The sequence below is a fragment of the Panicum virgatum genome, chromosome 5N (assembly GCF_016808335.1).
Source record: "Panicum virgatum strain AP13 chromosome 5N, P.virgatum_v5, whole genome shotgun sequence".
Classification (NCBI taxonomy): Eukaryota; Viridiplantae; Streptophyta; class Magnoliopsida; order Poales; family Poaceae; genus Panicum; species Panicum virgatum.
Genome location: NC_053149.1, coordinates 62281122 through 62303791, shown reverse-complemented (window position 1 = coordinate 62303791; position 22670 = coordinate 62281122). Strand labels below are relative to the sequence as shown.

Here is a 22670-nt window from a genome sequence, read left to right as displayed (position 1 = left end):
AAGGATACAACGACATGGAAATTTTTAAATTTTCAAAACTAGCCGCGCAAATGCGCGGGCTATACGCCTAGTTATTATCTTATTATTTGGCCAACAAACGGAGTCTCCACGTTCGCTCTCAAGGCCTAGAAATTCCCACATTAATCGAAGAAAAATAGAAAAATAAAAATTACCCACCACTGCCATTATGATAAAATTAACTTAAAATACTCCTGCACCTTATTAAAAATTACCCACCAATGCCATTATGAAACATTAAATATAAAATATCATTTAGCTATGTATCAATTGCAAACATATACTATTAAGAAAAACTAAAGCTAACAACAATCAATCAAAATAAAATGAAAATAAGAATAATTATATGCATAATATTGTTAAAGCTCAACAAGCATGAAAATTCGCGTGACTTGTGACTTGCGTGTGCGGGGCTCTTCATGAATTTAATATATTTTTTGCACAAAATGATTTAGTACCAGGTGGAACCTTCACCCTGTCAAGAACCCTTTATTAGTATCTGGTGTTTTCCCCATGATGAAGACCGAGGCTTTTAGTCTTGGCTTCGTAATACTGGTTGCAAACTACTACTGGTGGCCCATTCTACCTGTTACTAGTAATAGCCTTTTTTCTAGTAGTGATGCTTATAAAGCATGGAATCGTCGAATCTTGAGATCTTTCTGGGCAAACATTGAGCCTAGAAAAGATGTTTGGAGCATTTGGTTATGCTGACGATGATGTTGTGTTTTCCAGGCACCTAGTATCAACTCTTTGGGGGGATCTGCTGCAAGTCAGGACATTGTGTACACCATGATGATTTCTGTCACAAAACCGCCCAAATTAAACCGGTTTAAGTGCGCTAACTATCATCTGAAGTGTTAATCAAGTTACCGCGCACTTAAAACGGTGTAATCTGATAGTCTATTGGGTTAAGGATCGAAAACATTGGAAGTCTCGCACGAAGACGAGCACAAATAATTACAAACAGACAGAAGTTTTCAGGTTTAAATTACAAAGCAGAGCTTTACAAATCAAGTTTAAAAAAATTATCAGAGTTCAACAAGCAGCGGAATTTAAATAAAAGCTCAATTTGAATAAAAGCTCAGTTTGAAAACAACGTTATCTACGAAATCGGAAGGATGTCACATCGAGCCCACCGACATGAATCTTGGTTAGCTTCAACCAGCAGCAGCTACCTGAAAACAGGGTAACAACAAACCTTGAGTATACTAATACTCAGAAAAACTTACCCAACTAGTGGTATATACTTAGCTGACTTCTAGACATGCAAAGCTGTTTGGCTCTGGAGTTATTTTGCTAAAAAGATGCTAATAGTGGATCCTTACTTTCAGTATTTTAGCACAGTTTATTATACAAATACCAACTAGGTTTGCATAATTATCTAGAGCAAGCATGGTATATCATATTAACTTCCAAGAATACATAAACATATCTCAGATCATCACCTTTCCATTCTCATTCCACTTCTTTACTACGATGCGACGCAGTGACCAAGGCTCTCATATCCCCGAGTCACGGCGAATCGATTCGATTTAACCTTGCAAGGTGGACCTAACTCACACGACACATACAAGCTACACTGGACCACACATGTCAACTATTCTCATCATTACCACGATATCTGAATCACGCCTGTCAAAACCCGGGTGAAGGGTCCCTCGCGGCGAACTCCCAGAGAACCCGGAGGCGACATACAATCCAACACCCGTTATCATCCCACGCCCAAGTAGCAGGTCGCAATTCAAACTATCGTTGTAAATCATGTCTACAGCTTACCGATTTCGACTACCTCCTACTTCCGGCATGTGGTTAGTATTGTTCAATCCTCGATCAACAATGCCAACAACGGTACGGTCCTCAATCGACACAGGTGGAGGCTCACTTTCCATTCATTCCATATCCATAACCAAATTCATCTCCGCCGGGTCTTCATTTTTTTTCCTCATTGATTCATTCTCCAGCATCTTTTCCATAAGTAACAAGACCTATATCTCGCGAGTGACAGGAATCACTCGACTTCTACCGAGTTCCTACTTAGCAAGGCATTTCTAACGACACATGCATAGTAGTATAGACTCATATGTACCTAGGGAGAGACATGCATACAAGGGTTTCATACAACTCCTAGAAACGTAAATGCACAAATACTTAAATAAACATTGAATACTGAAAATAAAGGTTATGCTCCGGGGCTTGCTTGAGGTTTGACACAAAGTCAGGCTTGCAGTCTTGCACCGACTTGACATCATCTCTAGTCCAAGCATGCACTCAAGACAGTCCTTCCATCTTCCGGATCTGTCCATTGAACACCGTCTTCGGGCTTGGCTACAACATCAGGTGCTTCACGTCCACGCGTCGTACATCTAGCGTACCTAAATAATATGCAACGATGCAATTACATGAACTTAAGGAAAACACATGATGCATTTAAAAGGCATACAAGGCAAGAATAAGGTCACAATTACATGAGTGCTGATGATGCGATGCAATGCAATGCGATTAACAGAAACAACATGGTTGGAAAATTATTTACCGAGCAAACACAACAAACCAATTCGTAACGACAACGGTTCGGGGCTGCAACACGAGAGTTCATTCAACTTATTTAGCCTGAAGTGTTTCCTTCCAAAAAGCATTACTAAACTCATTTAGAAAAGCCAAGCAATACTATAAATCAAGAAAGATTAATTATAGATTTTATTTAACTTGACAAGCAAACATAAGCGAGGTGAATACACACAAACCATATTCTGGTCCTAAAAGGGTTGACATCATTTACACAGGAATAAGAATTTAGCTGCTGAATTTAAAGATGCAGAAAAGCATTAACTAGCAATAATTACAAGGAAAAACTTTAGCTAGGAACTGAATAAATGCAAAAACATAACTTGCAGACATGATTTAATAACAAAATTTTACCAGCATGACAACCTATTGATAAAGCATGCAACAAAAATTTACCAGCATTTATTGATAATAGAAAGTATTTATTTTGGCTTTCACATGACAAACTGAACAAATACGGATCTAAAAACATGCACATAGATTCTGGACATGAGACTTTTATAGTGAACTAGACATGCAAAGAGTAAGCTACTGCATAAATTTCATAATTTTTAGACTACCAGAACTGCAGATACCAAATAAACGAGATTAAACAAGCATTAACCGTGATTAAATCAATGCAGCATAGAAATGTTAACTAAACAATAAGTTTAATATTTTTCCTAAGTACTTCATGTCAAAATAAAGCTAACCCAACTGGTTTTATATTTTTAGCATGTTCCTAACTCTATTTATGCAATTAACAAGCTACAAAAGTATTTAACTTGAATAATTAAAACTGCACATCAAAAGTTATCAAACAACACATCTTATAATTCTATCATATAGAGCATAAAAAGATGAAGCTAACAAAACTGGTTTTGCATTTTTAGCATTTTTTTTACTATTTACTATGGATTTGCAAAGTTTCAAGCGATTTGGTCCCTAAAACACTATTCCTATGAGTCTATGACATTGCAGAAAACCCCTGGACTTGACTCTATTGTTGCACAAGGTCCCCCACGCGAACCTATTGCACAAGAGGCGCTCAGGAGCTCGATTTTTTACAAGGGAAGGCCATGCCGGCTGCAGTAGAATGATGGGGAAGCACAAGGGGCTCACCTAGGGCCGGTTTGATGCAAGAACCGGGATCGGAGGTGGTTTGTAGGGGGCCGACTGCGGAGCAGCAGCTCGAGCTGCGAGGGCGAGCTTGTTCCGGCAAGGGGGCGGACGATGTAGGTCGGGGAAGGGGCCGGGGAGGATGGGGGCAACACGGTGGAGCTCACCGCGGCCTCGATTCGGGTGGAGGAGGACCGGACGGAGCGGATCAACGACGGCCGGAGCTTCGAGCAGGGCTTCCATGGCGACTGGCCAGAGCGGGGGCCGATTCGACCGGGGTAGAGCTCGGCCGGGCCCGGTGCTGTGCGGTGGAGATGGAGGACGAGGTTGGCTAGGCATCCGTGGAAGGAATCGGAGGAGGCGCGGCCGGGGATGGGTGGGCGCCGGCGGTTGCGCCTCTGCTTGGCTTGGCCCGAGCAGGAAGAAGGCGCAGGGGAGAAGAAAATGGAGGGGAACAGGAGAGGATAAGGTTCCGATGGAGTAGATGAGGTCGCTGTGGGGATGGGGCACGGCATGGGAGGCACAGCACACCAGCGAGCGGGCGCTCACCGCGCGTCGGGTGACCATGGGTGCCGGACGGGAGCAGGTGAGGTTTTCATTTTGACCCACAAGGCTGGTTAAGACTTCAAAATAGGTCACTCAAACTTTAATTTTGGTCGAAACAAAAGTGATAGAGGAAGAAGAGATCTACAAGATTGATGTTGGACAAAACTTGATTCGAGTTTTGGATTTGGGAGAAAACCAGGATTAAAGCGGAGCAAAGATTGAAATAAAACAAGGCCAGCTTGATTAACACTAATGACCATTTCTAAGCACATGATTAGCAACTAATGCAAAAGATTAACACCAGAGGTGTCACAATTTCCCAAGGCTAAAACCAGATTTTTGTCTACTTCACAACTCCTTTTGTGCAAGATGAATGCCCTTGGTGTTATGGTTGGAGTGGTGTGAAGATCTATAACGAACCTGTAGAACAACACAGATGAGGATGTGTTTCCTAATTTCCATGACAACTTTTATTGCATCCTCCTCTACCTACATATGGATCATCCCAACCCATAGATGTGCAGAGCTAATTTGTTGTAGTTTTCTTCTTATGAATTTGAGTTTAGGTGATTATAGGATATATCTAACATATGTGTCTGTGAGCATATTGAGATCCTACTGTACCTTTACTTTACATGGCTCAAGTACTGATGTCATATGAATTGACTACATCTTGGCCAACAAACGGAGCCTCCACGTTCGCTCTCAAGGTCTAGAAATTCCCACGTTAATCGGAGAAAAGTAGAAAAAAAATTACCCACCACTGTCATTATGATAAAATTAGCGTAAATACCCCTGCACTTAATTAAAAATTACCCACCAATGTAATTATGAAACATTAAATATAAAATATTATTTAGCTATGTATTAGTTACAAACATATACTATTAATAAAAACTAAATCTAACAACAATCAATCAAAATAATGAAAATAAGAATAATTATATGCACAATATTATTAAAGCTCAATAAATCAAGTTGTTATTATAGGTAAATCATATTTGAATTGTTTTAACCAACAATAAGATATAATTTACGATAATACCCACCAATGCCATTATGAAACATTAAATATAAAATATCATTTAGCTATGTATCACTTACAAACATATATTATTAATAAAAACTAAAGCTAACAACAATCATCAAAATAAAATGAAAATAAGAATAATTATATGCATAATATAATTAAAGCTCAACAAATCAAATTGTTATTATAGGTAGATCACATTTAAATTTTTTAACCAACAATAAGACATAATTTACAATAACGATCAGGGTGACGTATGGTAAAAAAATATAATCTTTAAGGATACAACGACATGGAAATTTTTAAATTTTCAAAACTAGCCGCGCAAATGCGTGGGCTATACGCCTAGTTATTATTTTATTATTTGGCCAACAAACGGAGTCTCCACGTTCGCTCTCAAGGCCTAGAAATTCCCACGTTAATCGGAGAAAAATAAAAAATAAAAATTATCCACCACTGCCATTATGATAAAATTAGCCTAAAATACCCTTGTGCCTAATTAAAAATCACCCACCAATGCCATTATGAAAAATTAAATATAAAATATCATTTAGCTATGTATCAGTTACAAATACTATTAATAAAATCTAAAGCTAATAACAATCAATCAAAATAAATAAAAATAAGAATAATATATGCATAATATTATTAAAGCTCAATAAATCAAATTGTTATTATAGGTACATCATATTTGAATTATTTTAACTAACAATAAGATATAATTTACGATAATGGACATGGTGATGTATAGTAAAAAATAGTATAATCTTTAAGTAAGAATACAACATGCGAATTTTTGAATTTTCAATACTAGCCGTGCAAATGTGTGGGCTATACACCTAGTTTTATTTTGTTTGAGCTGGAAGACTATTGCACAGTACTCTTTTTTCTCAAGAAACATACAACAAGACATGTTTGCAGGCTAGATGAGCCCTTTGTTCCTGAAGCAATCCACAGTCTCCCTGACGGTCTGGTCAAATGGGATGAAACGAACCCCCAAATCGATCAACTTCTTGGAGGGGTCCTTTGCCCTCATCAACCAGCCTTGTTTGTCCTCCTTGACTCTGAAGTAACAGCAGAATTCAGCAAAAATTGCATGACGCTGCTTAACTACGATGGAAAGCACGAGGTGCTCAGAAGTGGATCACCTGTGGACTGGGAATTCAGGGTACAGGTCGGCAAGTTTGGCGGTGAAGTCGACCAAGCGTTCCATGGACGCCAAGCACAGGTGGCGTCCCTGCGCGGATGGGTTCTCGTACAGCACCACCGCAGATCGCGCCACATCTCTGACGTCGACCCACCCCGTGTAGACGGCGTCCAGCTCAAGCTCCTGGCCTGGTACAAATTTGCACCGTCAGAGAACTATTTGTACTTGTACCATGTGTGTTTTTTTTTTGAAAGGATTGTACCATGTGTTCATCATGTTGCAAATCTGCAACAAAGATGGACGTTGCAAATGACAAACCTCGCAGGAGCTGCAGCAGAATGTTGAGACTGGTGTTGACCGACGGCGTGAAAAATGGGCCCAGCGTCGTCCCTGGATTCAGCACAACCAACTGCATGCCCTCCCTCTCGGCGAATTCCCACGCGGCCTTCTCCGCCAATGTTTTAGAGACATTGTACCAAATCTGCACCTCGAAGGCGTTTTTGCATAGGATCATGAAAGTCTGAACCATTGTACAAATGTACGTACCATTGCTCTGTGCAACTCTGATCTGCTAAGCATGATGCATCGCTTTGAATAAATTGAAGTCCTAAATGGCTCCTTTTTATTTTGATACAAACACCAAACATACAGAACCACCATCTAGCAAGTAGCAACACTGTACGTCTGTACCTGACGTTTCTTGAGGAGCTCGAGGTCGGCCCAGCAGTCATCCTCTGCTATCGCCTCGTCCGCAGGCCAGGAAGGGTTGGGCACCATGGCCGACTTGGACGACATGAGCACAACGCGGGCGACGCCGCAGTCTTTGGCGGCGCGGAGGACGCTGAGCGTGCCCTTCACCGCAGGCTCCAGCAGCTCCTTCTGCGAGCAGCGGGACAGAGTCACAATATGAAAGAGACAGCAGGGGATGATCGATGACGCAGAAGAAGAATTGTGTTGCCTCCGGATCTCGCGCCCGCAGTGCCAGAGGGGACGCCAGGTGGAAGACGCCGCGGGCGCCCTCGATCGCCGGCCGCATGGAGGAGGCCGGGTCGAGGAGGTCCATCTGGAACAGCCGGAGGCGCGTGCCCGCGCCGTCCAGGGCCAGCAAGTGCTTCGTCTCGCCCTCATCATCTGCAAGGGGGTGAATTAAAAGCCGTCAAGAACAAGAAACAATCTCGCTCCATTTCATCTGGCGCGCGGAGCAGAGAGGAAGCATGTGACCAAGGTTCTTGACGGTGGCGTGGACGGTGTAGCCGCGGTCGAGGAGGAGGCGGACGAGCCACGAGCCGATGAAGCCGCTGCCGCCCGTCACGCAGACGAGATGGCGGCCGCCGCCGGCACCCTCCATTCCGTCGTTGACTTGTGGCCTGACCGTGTGCCGCTGCCGCTAGCTCTATGCAAGCCACTCTCGTTCCTCCTCGCAATGCATGTACAGTAGTAGAGAGGAGAGCAGCTGCCGATTTCTTCTTGCTTAAAAAACGCACAAGCCGGCATGGTAGCGATGGTCTGATGGCAGGTCCGGCGTGGAGAAAAGGACCGGGTGCACGTTTAGTCTTTGGCCGGAACGACGCGGCAGCACATAAAGGGTTGAGGGGGCTGACCGGCTGAGGGCTTGAGGCCGACGGCCATGCCATTGTTGCTCCGTTGTTACCCCACAATTTGTATTTGTATTGATCACAAGATTACATATTTGTACATGTACATCAGGCCTAGTAGGTAGTGTTAAGGGCAATCCTAATTCCTAACCATATCATCAAGATATGTCTTGATGTAGGTTCCTTTAAATTCTTTCTCTTCTCCACCTATCATATTTGTTCTCCATTTATTATGAAGACATCACCTCCCTCCTAATGCACAACTTAATAGTGTCTAGCGCATACTCCCTCTGTCCTAAAATATAAGGTATTCCAACATTCTTGGAGAGTCAAAGTTTTTTAAGTTTTTTTGCGGGTAAAGTTGTTCAAGTTTGACACCAGCTCTTGCATGAGATCCGAGTTCTCCCCCCCCCCCCTCTCTCCCTCCACTCCTTCTCTCTTATTTATTGATCCCACATAAGCTATAAAAATTCTACTCCCTCCATCCCAAAATAAGTGTTTGTTTAGCCTTTAAATTTTATCCCAAAATAATTGTATAAAAAAAGAGTATGAAGTCAATCAAATGCTTAAACAGATGTTGGTTACTTAGGGATGATATGATCATTTTTCGCTACCAGTAATCTGTTTGAAATTTTCTAAACAAACATTTATTTGAACGGAGGAAGTATGAGGTAATATGATGAATGCTAGCAAGCGGCGTGGCGAGCGTAGACCGCGCAGCGTGCGCTGCCGTTGCGCTTCATCTATCGCTAACTCTCATGATCCCTGTTTTCTGGGTTAAGTTCCTCCTTTTTTTGAAATACATTTCTTCCATTAATACTATGAGTTGAGTAATTTTTGTCAAACAGTATATGAATTTTTCTAGAGCCGGAATGTATGTTTGGCTGCGTTGTTGCATTGCAATTTGTATATGTGTTTGCTTGCCATAGCTCGTGAGCTGGAACAAACCAGCTCGAGCTTTTAACGAGCCGAGGCGCTCGAGCTTTTAACGAGCCGAGGCGCGCGAGCTCAAATTTTAGCTCATTACGTTAACGAGCTAGAGGAAGTCGAGCCGGCTCATTATCCATCCCTATCCCGAAATATATAAGACTAGAAGAGACACAGGCACGTAGCTATAATACCAACCTTAATATTAATAATATAATATATCAGTACAATACATTACTTTATTTTTTGTTTTTCTTAGAATAAAATACATTTTTTTGTTTCTTTTGCAAAAGTATACATTACACACATAATCCTACACGCCCCCTAAAAACATAGCAGCCCAGCTGTGGAGTGTGCGGCAGCCCGGCTGGCAAGGAAAATAGTAATGACACTAATGCATCATGCCCGATGGGCCAGGTTCAGATGGTTGAATCCAATGAAAGTGTCTGCGATATAGCAAGTCTCTTCGGCCGTGTTCCCCGCCATCACGTCCATCGCGTAGGACTCAACCACCATGGTGACCGGCCCATCCGGCGACATCGCCTCGTGCACGGTAGTAACAGAGCGATAGTTGAAGAAACGGTGCTCGCCGCCTAGGATGCGGAAGCTGATCACCCGCTGCTCGTCGTCCAAGATCTCAAGCCGCTCGCGGCTACTCCTGCCAGGCATTCCGGATATGAGGGTCAGCTCCCGCACCGATCCCACCGTGGCACCATCACCCTCCACGATGTCGCAGCTCGCGATGTAGCCTTTGTACCCTTGCGGGTCGTCGAAGCGCCGCACCAACGACCACACCGCGTCCACCGACGCTTCCATGGTTCGCACCACGACCGAGCAGCATTGCCCCGCAGCCACCACATGCTCATGGTGTCGCGCCACCTCGCTAGGCACCTCCGGGTGCCCTGGGCATGTCGACGCGGCGCTCCCGTTGCTTGTGATACAACCGTGCTGCTGCGAAGACATCCTTGATGTGGTGTCCGACATTGTATTAGGCGTTCTTGATCAACTTATTTCTCTCTGCAAAGACGAGATGAGGATCGGGTTAGGAGGGATGAAGAAATAAATGGACTCATAGCATTATTTTTATTACTTTTTTATCCTTACTACGTGTGGTTGGATAAGATGATGTGATAGTTTGGGGGTTACCTTAGAGAGCTAGCTGGGAATAGTTGGTGTGGTTTTGGGATAAGAGAGTTTTGACTATTCGGTTTCCAATGGATGGTATGGAGTACATGCCCAAAATGAAGTCAAATTATGCTTCTTGGTTGCTAGCAATAGAATACTCCCTCCATTTCAAAATAAGGGTTCATTTATCCTTCAAATTTTATTTCACAAAAAAAAAGTATTGATTGTAGTAAAATCCATCTAATTAAAGCAATATCAAATATCAAGAAAAAATTGTATAGAGAATGGCATGGAGCCAATCAAATGCTTAAGTAGATGTTCCCTTTCTAGTTCCAATATATTTGCATTTATTGAGGATCTAGGGAACCAAATAAACACCAAGATTTTCAATCACAACTCCTATATCTAATTAGGGATAGCATGGTTGTTTTTCCACTGCTAGTAATGTGTCTGAAATTCTCTATACGAACACTTATTTTGGAATAGAGGGAGTAGGAGATCTGATATCAACTTGGATGCCTATTATATATTTGTGAACTAATGAAATATGATGTTGATGATATATTAATGAATACAGCAGTCAACAAAAAGGAAACATGAGGTCCTGCATGCGCATATGGTACATCAACAATTGATAGTTAATAAATCAATACTGCGGCACCTAGTAAGGGAAAATAAAGCCATCTTAGCATCATATTGTACCGGCTAGTAGTGTTGACTTGAGAAAAATGGAAGAGTGTGGATGTCCATGGTAACATCTAGTCCAATGTTCATTGTAGCCTTTTTCTATAAAATGTACCTAATTGAAGTGTATTGGCACTTGCAACTCTAACATAGAGCCTTGAAGATTGTGGAAAATTAAGAAAATAAAATAAAATATGATTAAAATAATATTAAAAAAGTTAAAGGGAGAGGAATCATGTCTTCTCTAACGCAACAAGCCATGTGTTTTGGAAAGGAAGGGGATGCAACAAGTAAGAATAGAGATGTAGTGAGAACGAATGCAAACCTCCTATTTCAGTTGATGGGCAATCATGGTTGGCGATGAGTAGATCTTTAGTGTCCTTAGGGTTCAAGATTGGATCTAGGGGTTCAATATTCACAAAGAAGTTGGGGATTTGGTGGCTTACCGGGGTTACAGGAATTCCTAAGAGGTCTTCAATCTGATAGTGGTGGAGAGTGAATGCGATCGGCGGGACGATGAGGTGGAGACAGTGAAGGTGTGTTGGATCCAAAGGGTTGGTAGTGAAGGAGCTTTACCGAAGAGGCAAGCAATATATGTAATTTGAGAGTGGGAGGAGGGGGTGGCGATAAGTCCACCAGATGGTGTGGTGGCTAACAATGATGTTGGGGGAGCCACTAAAGATGGTGGCTTGGTGAGCGAGGGCAATTTTTGATGGGGGCAATGGAAGTGGATATGCGAGGCACATAGGGAAGTTGAAGATATATAACGATGGAGGGATGAATATGGACAGGATTCAGTTGTTGCTTGTTGTGGGAGCCTTCACCTAGGTGGTGCCTGCTAGATGCCACAAACTGGCACACCTTTTACACGGAATTGGTTTCTTTGACGTAAATACAAAGAGAAGTAGTCATTAGACAACACGGTGAAGCAATGATCGATGGGGGCAATGGAAAGCGGATAGGCAAACCACACAAGTAAGTTGAGGATAACAAGATCTAGGGGATGAATGTTGACGGAATTCGGTGGCTAGGCACATATTCCTCGTTGAGGGAGCCTCCGTCTAGGCGGTTCCTACTGGCTGCCACCCACCGCCACACTTCTCACACGGAACCGGTTTCTCTGACGAAAAACAAAACGAAATAGCCATCAAATAGTGTGAGGCCACACTGATGAGCAAGCACACCCGATGTAGGATGAGATAATACCCTCTAACTTTACATCTGAGATGCCTTTTAGTCCCTCTCACATAGTAGGCCGTCCACCATGGGGTCTTACAATTCAAACCATGCTGGTTAGTGATCCATTGGGCCTTTGCATTTGCATAAATGGGTCCCAGTGTTGTTCCTTCTAAATTTTTCTTCTAAATATAACACAAGAGAAATTTAATGAATCATATATCGGAAACAATTCAAAGTAAAACATTACATGGGACTTTTAAAGATCTAGAGGAACAATTGGAATACATGCTAAAATAATTTAAATATATTGTCAAAGCAATTGAAATTTACTACTCGATGAATTAAATTAAAATGCATAATAAGAACAGTGAAAATTTCACACAAGAACAATAAAAAATGTACCATTAGACACCCCAATAATTATATTCTTTAGTAGAAATATATGTGATTTTTAACTCTTTTATTCTTGTGCAACTTTGACCATATTTTTCTATCAAAATATAGTTATTGTGTCTAGTTACCAAATGTATGGGATAATAAAAGTGATGTTCAAGACAAATGATGTAAGGAAAATGGCCTCATTAAGCCATTATTTTGTGATTTTGGTGATTGAGTAACAACACAATCAATGAGACTAATGTGTTTGTCAAGAAGACATTAATAGATCCCAGGGATGAAGCAAAAAGGCCAACCAAAGCAAAACACGAAGAAAGAACTCACAGAAATGTCGAATTGGACGAGTTCTACAAGAACCAGTGGGACCGGATACACCGGTGATGCCACACCGGTCTAACCGGTTGGCATCGGATGCACCGGTGCTCCATGACTGGTGCATTGGGCCGTGCAGTGCCCAGGCCACGAGGGAAGGCGCAAGCAGCACCGGATGCACCAGTGGTGCCAAAAGGGCCGTCGGTGCAAGCACCGGAGGAGTGTTCAGGGAGCCTGTCAAAGTGGTCGGCAAGGACGCTTCTGCACCGGATACACCGGTGCCCCACCGGAGCATTGGCCGGTGCAAGGCCGTGACAGTTGCAAGGAGAAGAGTTGCACTGGTTGCATTGGTGACTAGGCACTGGTCTATCCGGTGACACCACGTCAGCTGTCAGACACCCAACGGCTACCCCATGGCGCAGAGTGACCGGATGCACCGGTGCTATACCTTCGGATACACCGGTGCATACGCAGAAAGTTGGGTAATGGCTCTAAACGGCTACTTCGACTTGGAGGCCTATATATATGCCATCCCCCGGCCATTTGGAGTCTGCTGGAGTTCAAGGAAGTCACAAACACACCCAAGAACATCTCCAAGCCATCCAAGAGCTTAGCACTCATATCCTTAGCCCTTAGCACACTTTGAGAGTGTTGTGTAAAGGATTAGCTCTTAGTGAGTGAGATTGTAAGGCCAAGTGCCTTTGTGCTGAGGTTCTTTAGTGAACCAAAAGAAGAATTCGGTGCGCCAGCACCTTGGAGCTTTGAAGGCTCACCGGCACGTCATCGACCCTCCGACTTGGTGTGGAGCGGCAACGACAACATTGTGTGGGGGACGTGGAGACCCCCATCCTTTGTGGAGAAGCTCCTTAGTGGAACCCGGGGCCAAGGTGACCGTGATTGTGTTCACGAAAGAAACTTGGTAGCTGAGTAGCAATACTCTTAGTGAGTGCTACAACAACGTGGATGTAGGTGTGCCTTTGTGGCTAACCGAACCACGAGATAAACACCCGCGTCAAGAGTTTGCTTTCTCCTATGCCTCTCTTTAAGCTTTCGCATTTCATACTAGCAATTTGTGTGCCTTTACTTTCATAGAGTAGTTTTTTTATAACAAAGGCTATATGTTGCTAAACTCTTTTGGGATAGGGGTTTCACACTAGAACAACCATAGTTGCACATCTAGATAGCATGTTTTAGTTTAATATTGTGCAAATAGTTGGAGCCATAGGTCTAAGTTTTTAGTTTGCCTAATTCATCCCCTCCCCCTCTTAGGCTAGAGCGCGCTACCGGTCCTTCCAATAAGTATCAGAGCCGGGACTCACTTCTCTCACAAAGAAAGCCAATTCCATTAGTAATTTGTGTTTACCGGCTCACTTGATCGGTTAGGCTTCACCGCCTAGTGAGTTAGCTCTTTTAGGGGAAGGGATGGATTCTTTAGGACCTCCTCTACGTTTCGATGGCACGGGCTTCCAACGATGGAAGATCTTAATGCAATCTCACCTCCAAGCAAAGGGCCTAAATGTTTGGAGGGTAACTAGTGAGGGAATGAAGGGCAATAGTCAACAAGAGAAGCAATATGATGCTATAGCCAAATATGCTATTCTAAACTCTCTTGGTGACAACGTGTTCAACCGTGTGTTTGCTTGTAAAAATGCTAAAGAATTGTGGAAAACTATTAGTGAGAACCATGAAGGAACTAAAGATGTTGCAAATGAAAAATATCATGTTCTCATTGATAAACTCAATAGTTTCAAGCAACTTGATCATGAAAATGCCGAAACTATGTACTCACGGTTGAATATTCTTGTGAATGAGATTAATTCCATAGATGTGAAGAAAATTAACGATTTAGAGCTCATTCGCAAGATTCTTCATTCACTACGAAGGCCGGAGTATGATTTGGTGATCACAATTCTCTATGAGAAAGAAATCAACACATTGACACCAAATCAAGTACTAAACAAGGTGATCGCCCATGAGCTACGCTATGACATCAAGCCAAGAGCGCCACCTTCTTCACCAATACATAGTGTACTTGTATGCAAGCAAGTCAAGAAGTTGAAGAAGATGGCCATCAAATGTAGCTCAAGTGAAGAGAAAGAAGAGGAGGCATGCTGAAGATCCTCAAGTGATGAAAAACAGCCAATGTGACATCCCGAAAAATCTACCAAATTAAAACACGCGCTAAAAATAATTTTTCATCGTTGAGCCCAATTAACCCTAAACCCTAATCAGAGATTTCCACTGCCATTTTCTGCGCCACTCGGCTGCCTGTCGCCCACGCGCGACCGCCGACCGTGAATCCCGCCGGCGTGCGCTCGCTCTCTCTCCCTATCTCTTTTTCTCTCTCTCCTTCTATTTTTTTCTTTTTCTTTTTCCATTCTCCTTCTTTTCTTTTCTCCCCCTCCCTTCCTTCCCTCTCTCCTCCCCCGCGCGCTGCAGGGCAGCCCGCTCACCGCGCCGCCCCGGCCACGCCCGCGCACGCACCTGCCTCGGCTCCGCCCACGCGCACGCGCGCACCCCGCTCCCGGCCGTCTCCACTTGTCGCGCCACTCTGCCGCGCGTCGCACGCTGCCAAGCTGCTCACCGCCACCCTCCCGTCCACGCACAAGCGCACGCGCTCCACACGGCCGTGCCGCTCGCCGCGCCGCTCGCCGCTGCCGGACTTGTCACGTCGCATGGTCGTCTCGCCGCTCGCGCCGCCATACGCGCACTGCTCGCGCACAGCGCCGCCGCCTCGTCGCTCGAGCCGCGCGGCGACAAGCCCAGCAGCAACAGGCCCCCCTCCTCCACGTGCACGCCGACGCCCTCGGTGCTCACGCCGCTCCACGACCCCGGCAAGCACAGCAGTCGCCCCCACGCCATTAATGGCGCCCCGCCGAGCCCGCCGGCCGGCCACCGCCGCGTTCCTCCACTCCACCACCTTACTCGCCCTATAAAGGGACCCCCCGCGCCACTCCTCCTTCCACAACCGCCTCCACCACAGCTTGCCCCCTCCCCTAGCCCGCAGCGCCGCCGCCACGCACACTGCTGCCTGCCGCCGCCCGCTCCCGTGGCCGAAGCGCCTCGCCTCCTCCCCACCCTGGCCAAGGGCCAAGGTAGGACCCCCTCCACTCCCTCAGGCTCGCCCGCCGCCGCTGGTCCCTTCCCCGTCCCCGCAACGCCGCCACCAGAACAGCCACTAGCCGCCGCTGCCCGCCGCCGTGGTGCCACCTCCACGGGCCGCCTCCGCCCAAATTAAGGGGTGATTCGATCTCCCGTGGGCCCCTCTCCCTTTTCCCCCTGACCCCGGCCGCCGCCGTGCCCTAGGCCGCCGACGAGGGCCGCCGCCGGCGCCCAGCGCCCCCCCTCCCCTGCTCTGCATCGAGAGGAGGGAGATGAAGGGCTATTTTGCCCTTAAGCCCTCTCTATCTTCCATTTTAATTAAGAACCCCCACCCTTTATACTTTTTTTACAAAAGGGCCCTTGTCTACTTTCTTTATTCACAAATAAACCCTTCCACTATAAACTTAGTTTCAAATATACCCCTACACTTTTCCAGAGTGGCCCCGATGTTTGCTAAAATTCCAACCAAGTCCCTGTTATCTCAGAACTAATTATAAACAAGTCCCTGGACCCTTGTTTAGACACCCCGTTGACTTATCATTTCATGCGCCAAACAATCTCCGATCGACCTGAAACTTTACCACGCCAATCCTAACATAGTTTTGGCCATGCCATTAGGAAATCGCCCAAAAATATTACTCCTATATCCATATCTTAATTGTTTCTGAATCGAGCTCAGCGATAAAACTTTCATTTATTTTTCTTGATTGTGTGTTTGTTTGTATGCGTCGTAGATCACGGTGTGAACGAGGGAGAACTCATCGACGAGCAGTACTGCGAGCAAGCGAACGAGGACAAGTTCCACGATCCCGAACCCGAAGGACAGTACCTCGATCAGGACTTCCCGGAAGACTTTGAAGACGGCAAGTTCAATCCCGCCCTTTGATGCATATTTTGTCCTAGTTTTTATAGACACAACCTATTGGCCTATTTTATAAAATTGCATATGTTTTGCATGCTGAAAATATGGTTGGATAGCCACCCCTTGATTTGTTATAACCATTCCTTGACCACCTAGATTAATGTCTGAATGTGATTTGTTTGGACGTTAATCGCTGCTAGAGCGCTTAGGACCTTAAACACGATACAACTTGTTTTATAAAAGGAAAATGCGTGAGTGTGTGGGAAGGTAAAAATATGGAATTTTCGAAAGATAAGTTTAGACAGGATGGATGGCACTTCTGTGTGATTTGCCAAATGGTGTGCTCGTGCCTGTGTGGTTGAGCAAGGAAGGAAGATATCCATCTTGTCACAATTAAGGACCGAGTTGGTGTGTCATCTCACCTAACTCCACTATCGTTCAAACCACTCGACCGTTGAATGGGCAACGGCTTAGCATAAACCCCACTAGTTAGTCTGATAGCCATCAGGAGAGCTGAGAGCAACGGGTGATCAAGGAGAAGGGATTAGCTCTGTGTGACTTATGCCCTGGTTAAAACCTCTGTGATAGGTCAATGACCCCTTGATGGATCCCGTGATGGCTAGTCAGGTCTAGCTAAGGTGGGTAATGGCTTTGTTGGGATCTGCACCGACACAATGGTGATTGAGTTGCGGTACCCCGCTTGTGGGTAAAGTTGCACACCTCTGCAGAGTTAAGAATCTATTCGAATAACCGTGCCCACGGTACTGGGCGAGTTACGGTGTGGTCACATAACTAGTGTTTCTTCTGGGAATGGATGGGTTGGCGTGAGTTGTTTTGGAAAGGTGTCCGGCAGTTGTGCCATGTGCTACGGCGGATGAGGAGTCCGGTAGCAGTTTAAAACTTGGATCCCGTGTGGGTCAACACTACGTGTTCCTCGGTACAAGAAAACTTGCTTTGAAAATCCTTTCTTTCAAATGAACCCCTGCATAAAACTTAGCTTTCCGCAAATTAAACCCTAGCCTTATCCTTGATTTACCCTATGCATTATATTCTGTTCATACCCCTCTATGGGTGTGGTTGGACTTGCTGAGTACGTTTGTACTCACCCCATTCTTAATTTTTACAAAGGAAGACCCAGACTTCGTTCCCGAAGACGTCGAGCAGAGGTTCCGTCCTGCACCCAACCTTGCCTGTGGATAGGGCCACCCGCAGGAAGTTCCGTATGGTGCAAGACTCTGATGCCCCCCATTTCGTAGTTAATATCGTTGTGTGGGTGTTAGTTGTTATCCTCGCGATAGTGGCGCTTCACTGCCCACTTCCGCGTAGAGTTGTACGGTGATGTACCATCTGATGTAATAAAAGTGTTATCAGCCTCCTGGGACTGATATTGTATCACTTTTAAGTCTTCTCTCATGAGGGGACACTTCAGCCAATGGACCCCAACCTCTACATACAAGTCAAGAAGATGAATAAATGCTTGCAAGAAATCAACTCTATGGGGTATATGGTCTTCCTCAAAGATGGGCCTCATCACCAACAAATGAAGGTTGAGAGAAGGTTCAAGAAGAAGAAGCAACAAAAGAAGGAGAAGAAGCCTCAACATGAATCATTTGCCATTTTTGGTGAATGGGTTAGTGGTGGTGAAGAATCAAGTGCAATCTCAAGTGATGATGAATCAAGCAAGAAATTCACCACCCGCACTAACATGAGATCATCATCCAACACTTTCCTCAAGGCCAAAGGTATGGATAGTGATGTAAGTGATGATGACTCCGATTCTCCTTCATATGAAGAACTTCTTGAACTTGTTCATGAGCACCAAAAAGTAATCAAGAAGTAAATAAATGAAATTGAAAACCTTAATGCTCTTAATGATCTTAATGCTATCTTCGCTACAAATTATGAAAATTTGTTATGCAAATTCAAATTGCTTAGCGAAGAGCATGAAGAGCTCAAGTTAAAAATTGAGAGCATTAATGACACTAACCATGCTTCAACTTCCTTCTTTGATAAACCTAACCCTTGCAATGTGAAATGCTTTGAGGATGTGGTTGTAGAATCTTGTAATGATCTCATTGCCAAGGAAAATGATGAGTTCAAGCAAGAAGTTCAAAGGCTCATGAAGGCTTGGCTATATTAAAAGACAAAAGCATAGAGATCAATGTCCAACCTTCTCAAGATAATCGTGAAGACATGGTGAAGAAGCTTGAGAAGGGGTCCACCGTGACTTGCTCAAAGTGCCATCATAAAGGCCACAAGTCCAACAAGTGTTCTCAACCAAAAAAGAAGCTTTCGGATGAGAAGAATAAGAAGAAGCTCACAATCAAGAGTTCTCTCATCTACACCAAGCCCAACCGGAGGAACAAGAGCCATAGCACCACCTATATGATCAAGAAGAAAACCAATGGCAAGGTGATTGCTCACAAAGTTGGGAAGCAAGAAAGGAGTTGGAATCACTCCATTTGGGTGCCCAAGAATGTCATCACCAATATGAAGGGGCCTCAAATGGTGTGGGTTCCAAAGGAGACTTGAAGCCCAATATTGACTTCGGGGGATTTGGAGGCTTGGCTACCTAGAAGATGAAGGATTCAAGCTAAAGAAGTCAAGCTCACATCATGGACATTTGTTGCCCAAGTCCCCCATAAGGTAATGGTAGATAGATTTCAATTCAAGCATCATATAGCTTCATTGCCTTTGCTAGGTTGTTTGCATTACATCACCTAGTGTTATATATGGTGGGTTGCTTGTGTCATGATTTTAACCCATGAGCAACCTATATGGTTTGATAAGCGTGTAGAAACCTACACAAGGTTACCCTTCATGGTACATGTACTTCACGAGGTATGTATTTCATTTGTGTACTATGAGCACAAGCTATAGGGTAAACTTCCCATTGTTATCAATAACAATGTGCATACATTTGATTAGTGATTCAAACACTAAATGCACACATTTACGGGGAGTTCATCCTATGGTTTGTGATCTTGAGACTAACATGTTTACAAACTTATCCTTTGTAGTCTCATATTGAGCCATGGTCTATGAAACTAAATTCCATATCTACGATCATAGGCTATGTGCTCAAAGTTCATCTTAATGTACCAAGTATTCTTCAATTCAAAGACTTTCAATTGGTATTCAATTTCAATTGATATCATGAGAAGACATCTTCAAATTGGTACATGCAAGGTAACAAGTTCCCCCGGAGGTATGCATGGACTATAATTCCTTCAATTGGTATTCTCGTCAATTCTAGGCTTTTTAGGGCTACCTCCGTGCATGATATAATTTAAGCTTTCTCATTCAATGTCTAGTTGTGCACTTGATTTTCACATTATTATGTTGTGCACACACTTTGTGGAAAGCTTAACTCATATCATGCTAGTTTCATGTTTGTGTGATCCACCTTAGTAATCACTCAATTGGTATCTTCATTGATATCATACACTTGGATCATGATTCATGGGACTAACTCCCTAGGCTACTAACTTTTCCCTTTGAGCTATTTTGGTTTGCCAAGTCTTTTTAGGTGATTTGATTCCAAAGGGGGAGAATTTTGGATCAAAGCAAGGAGTAAATGAGTATCACCCAAAGGGGGTGTAGGAATATGGGGTAGCAAAAACAAAAATTTTCTACCACATAAACCAAGATTACTGCAGATATAGATCACGGGATTACCACTAGACGCGCGGTTGCGGAACTTCTGTAGCGCGTCGGTGTAGTGCAGATGGAAGCTGGCAGTACAATTGCGTGAACCTCCTCACGAATGGCTCGTTCTTGTGCAGCAAGCGCAGCACCTCCACGAAGTCCACAAGTACGGGAAGAAGCTTCGCACTCCGGATTGCTAGATCCGCGAGAACGAACTAGGGCTAGATGCACGAGGAAGTGTAGCAGGGAGGAGGGGGCGGCTAGGGTTACTGTAGCGGCGGCGGTACTGTTCACGTGATTGATAAACACTCGTGTCAAGAGTTTGCTTTCTGCTATGCCTCTGTTTAAGCTTCCGCCTTTCATCCTAGCAATTTGTGTGTCTTTACTTTCATAGAGTAGTTTCTTGATAGGAAAGGCTATAGGTTGCTAAACTCTTTTGGGATAGGGGTTTCACACTAGAATAACTATAGTTGCATATCTAGATAGCATGTTTTAATTTAATATTGTGCAAATAGTTGGAGCCATAGGTCTAAATTTTTAGTTTGCCTAATTCACCCCCTCCCCCTCTTAGGCTAGAGCGCGCTACCGGTCCTTCCAAATGGACACATGTGATTTATATTTTTCGACTAAATATTTTGAAGTTGTTAATGTTCAAATCTTTGAAAGTTCAATCACGTTCGCCTTCTTCTCTTTCTTTATTTCTCTCTCCTCCATATCATCAGTCTGCTTTCAGCCCATCATAATACTTGCTCTAAGTCGGACAACCCACACATTTCAGTTGGAGTCCACAGCTCCACGCTTGGGCCCAAGATGGGATTTGAGACTCGCTCTTTCTTGTTGGATCATTTAACGGTCTCTTGTGTGAATGTATGTTTATCAGCTTTTTATTTTCTCATTGTATTTTTGTAAGGAACATGGCCCCATTAAGCCATTGTTTGTGATTTTGGTGATTGTGTGACAATATAATCAATGGGACTAACAAGTTTGTGAGATCACATTTATATGATTTTTAGGTTCCATGGATGATGTCCAAACCATCTCCATGACATTCAATTCACTGCAGAGATGTGTCCAATCCACCACTGAGATGACAAGTCGCAGTGAAAAAGCAGAGATAGAATATATTTGAAGTGTCCAAAAGACCGCAATGACGAGTTGGACAAAACGACGCAGAAACTAGTTGCACCAGATGAACCGGTGACCAAGCACCGGTCTAACCGGTAGGCTTCGGATACTCCAGTGCCCTATCACCGGTGCAAAGGGCCGAGCAATGTCCAGCCAAGTGGAGAAGTCCAAGTAGCACCGGTTACACCGGTGGTGCTAATTTGAGGCATCGGTGCAATCACCATGCTATCACTCAGAGAGCATGTTTGGCGTACAAGTGAAGATTGTTCAGCACCAGTTACACCGGTGAACCACCGAAGCAAGGCACCGGTGCAATTTCACGTCAGATGCAGAAGATCTCTTCAGGACCGGTTGAACCGGTGAGCCACTGGTGCAAGACGCCGGTCTAACCGGTGACAGCCACATCAACTGTCAGAAGGCCAACGAATAGTGCAGAGCTGTGAATGACCGGTTGCACCGGTGCCCCTCACCGGTCTAACCGGTGCACTGTGCAGAAAAGCCCCAACGGCCACAAACGGCTCTATGGACTTGGTGGGCTATATATATGCCATCCCCCGTGCATTTCAAGGTTGCTGGAGTTCAGAGACATCACACCCACATCCAAGAACACCTCCAAGCCATCCAAGAGCTTAGTAATCATATCTTTAGTCCTTAGCACATATTTGAGAGTGTTAATGCTAGGTTAGCTCTTTAGAGAGTGAGAGAGCAAGCCTTTAAGCCCTTGTGCTGTGGTTCTTTAGTGAACCAAGAAGATATTTTGGTGCACCGGCCCCTTGGAGCTTTGAGGCTCGCCGGCAACGTCAACGAACTTCCGACTTGGTGTGGAGCGGCGTGGACGATCTTGTGCGGGGGACGTGGAGACCCCATCCTTTGTGGAGAAACTCCTTAGTAGAAATCGGGATCAAGGTGACCGTGGTGTTGTCTATGGAAGAGACTTGATTGTCGAGAAGCAATACTTTTAGTGAGTGCTTCAACAATGTGGATGTAGGTGTGCCTTTGTGGCTAACCGAACCACAGGATAAACACCCGCGTCGAGAGTTTGCTTTCTCCTATCCCGCTCTTTACGTTTCCGCATTTCATATTAGCAATTCTTGTGTGCATTTACTTTCGTAGAGTAGTTTCTTGATAGAAAAGGTTATATGTTACTAAACTCTTTTGGGATAGGGGTTTCACACTAGAAGGACCGCAGTTGCACATATAGATAGCATGTTTTAGTTTAATATTGTGCAATTTAGTTAGAGCCGTAGGTTAAGATTTTAAGTTGCCTAATTCACCCTCTCCCCCTCTTAGGCTAGAGCACGATCCGATCAC

The 22670-nt window shown here is 44.3% G+C and overlaps 3 protein-coding genes across 3 annotated transcripts; all 3 read right to left on the bottom strand.

The window, feature by feature from the left end:
* Positions 1 to 1927: 1927 nt before the first annotated feature.
* Positions 1928 to 4238, bottom strand: LOC120672339. The gene is made up of 2 exons (XM_039952677.1): positions 3685 to 4238; positions 1928 to 2390 (listed from the first exon to the last, which is right to left on the bottom strand). The coding sequence occupies exons 1-2, from the start codon at positions 4194 to 4196 to the stop codon at positions 2270 to 2272; spliced, it is 633 nt and encodes a 210-aa protein (XP_039808611.1). The 5' UTR covers positions 4197 to 4238; the 3' UTR covers positions 1928 to 2269.
* A 1794-nt stretch (positions 4239 to 6032) lies between these two features.
* Positions 6033 to 7816, bottom strand: LOC120674350 (phenylacetaldehyde reductase-like). The gene is made up of 6 exons (XM_039955523.1): positions 7626 to 7816; positions 7363 to 7535; positions 7095 to 7283; positions 6723 to 6885; positions 6406 to 6592; positions 6033 to 6321 (listed from the first exon to the last, which is right to left on the bottom strand). The coding sequence occupies exons 1-6, from the start codon at positions 7750 to 7752 to the stop codon at positions 6180 to 6182; spliced, it is 981 nt and encodes a 326-aa protein (XP_039811457.1). The 5' UTR covers positions 7753 to 7816; the 3' UTR covers positions 6033 to 6179.
* A 1344-nt stretch (positions 7817 to 9160) lies between these two features.
* On the bottom strand, positions 9161 to 12569 carry LOC120674349 (abscisic acid receptor PYL11-like). The gene is made up of 2 exons (XM_039955522.1): positions 11061 to 12569; positions 9161 to 9943 (listed from the first exon to the last, which is right to left on the bottom strand). The coding sequence occupies exon 2, from the start codon at positions 9908 to 9910 to the stop codon at positions 9326 to 9328; it is 585 nt and encodes a 194-aa protein (XP_039811456.1). The 5' UTR covers positions 9911 to 9943; positions 11061 to 12569; the 3' UTR covers positions 9161 to 9325.
* Between the last annotated feature and the right edge of the window lie 10101 nt (positions 12570 to 22670).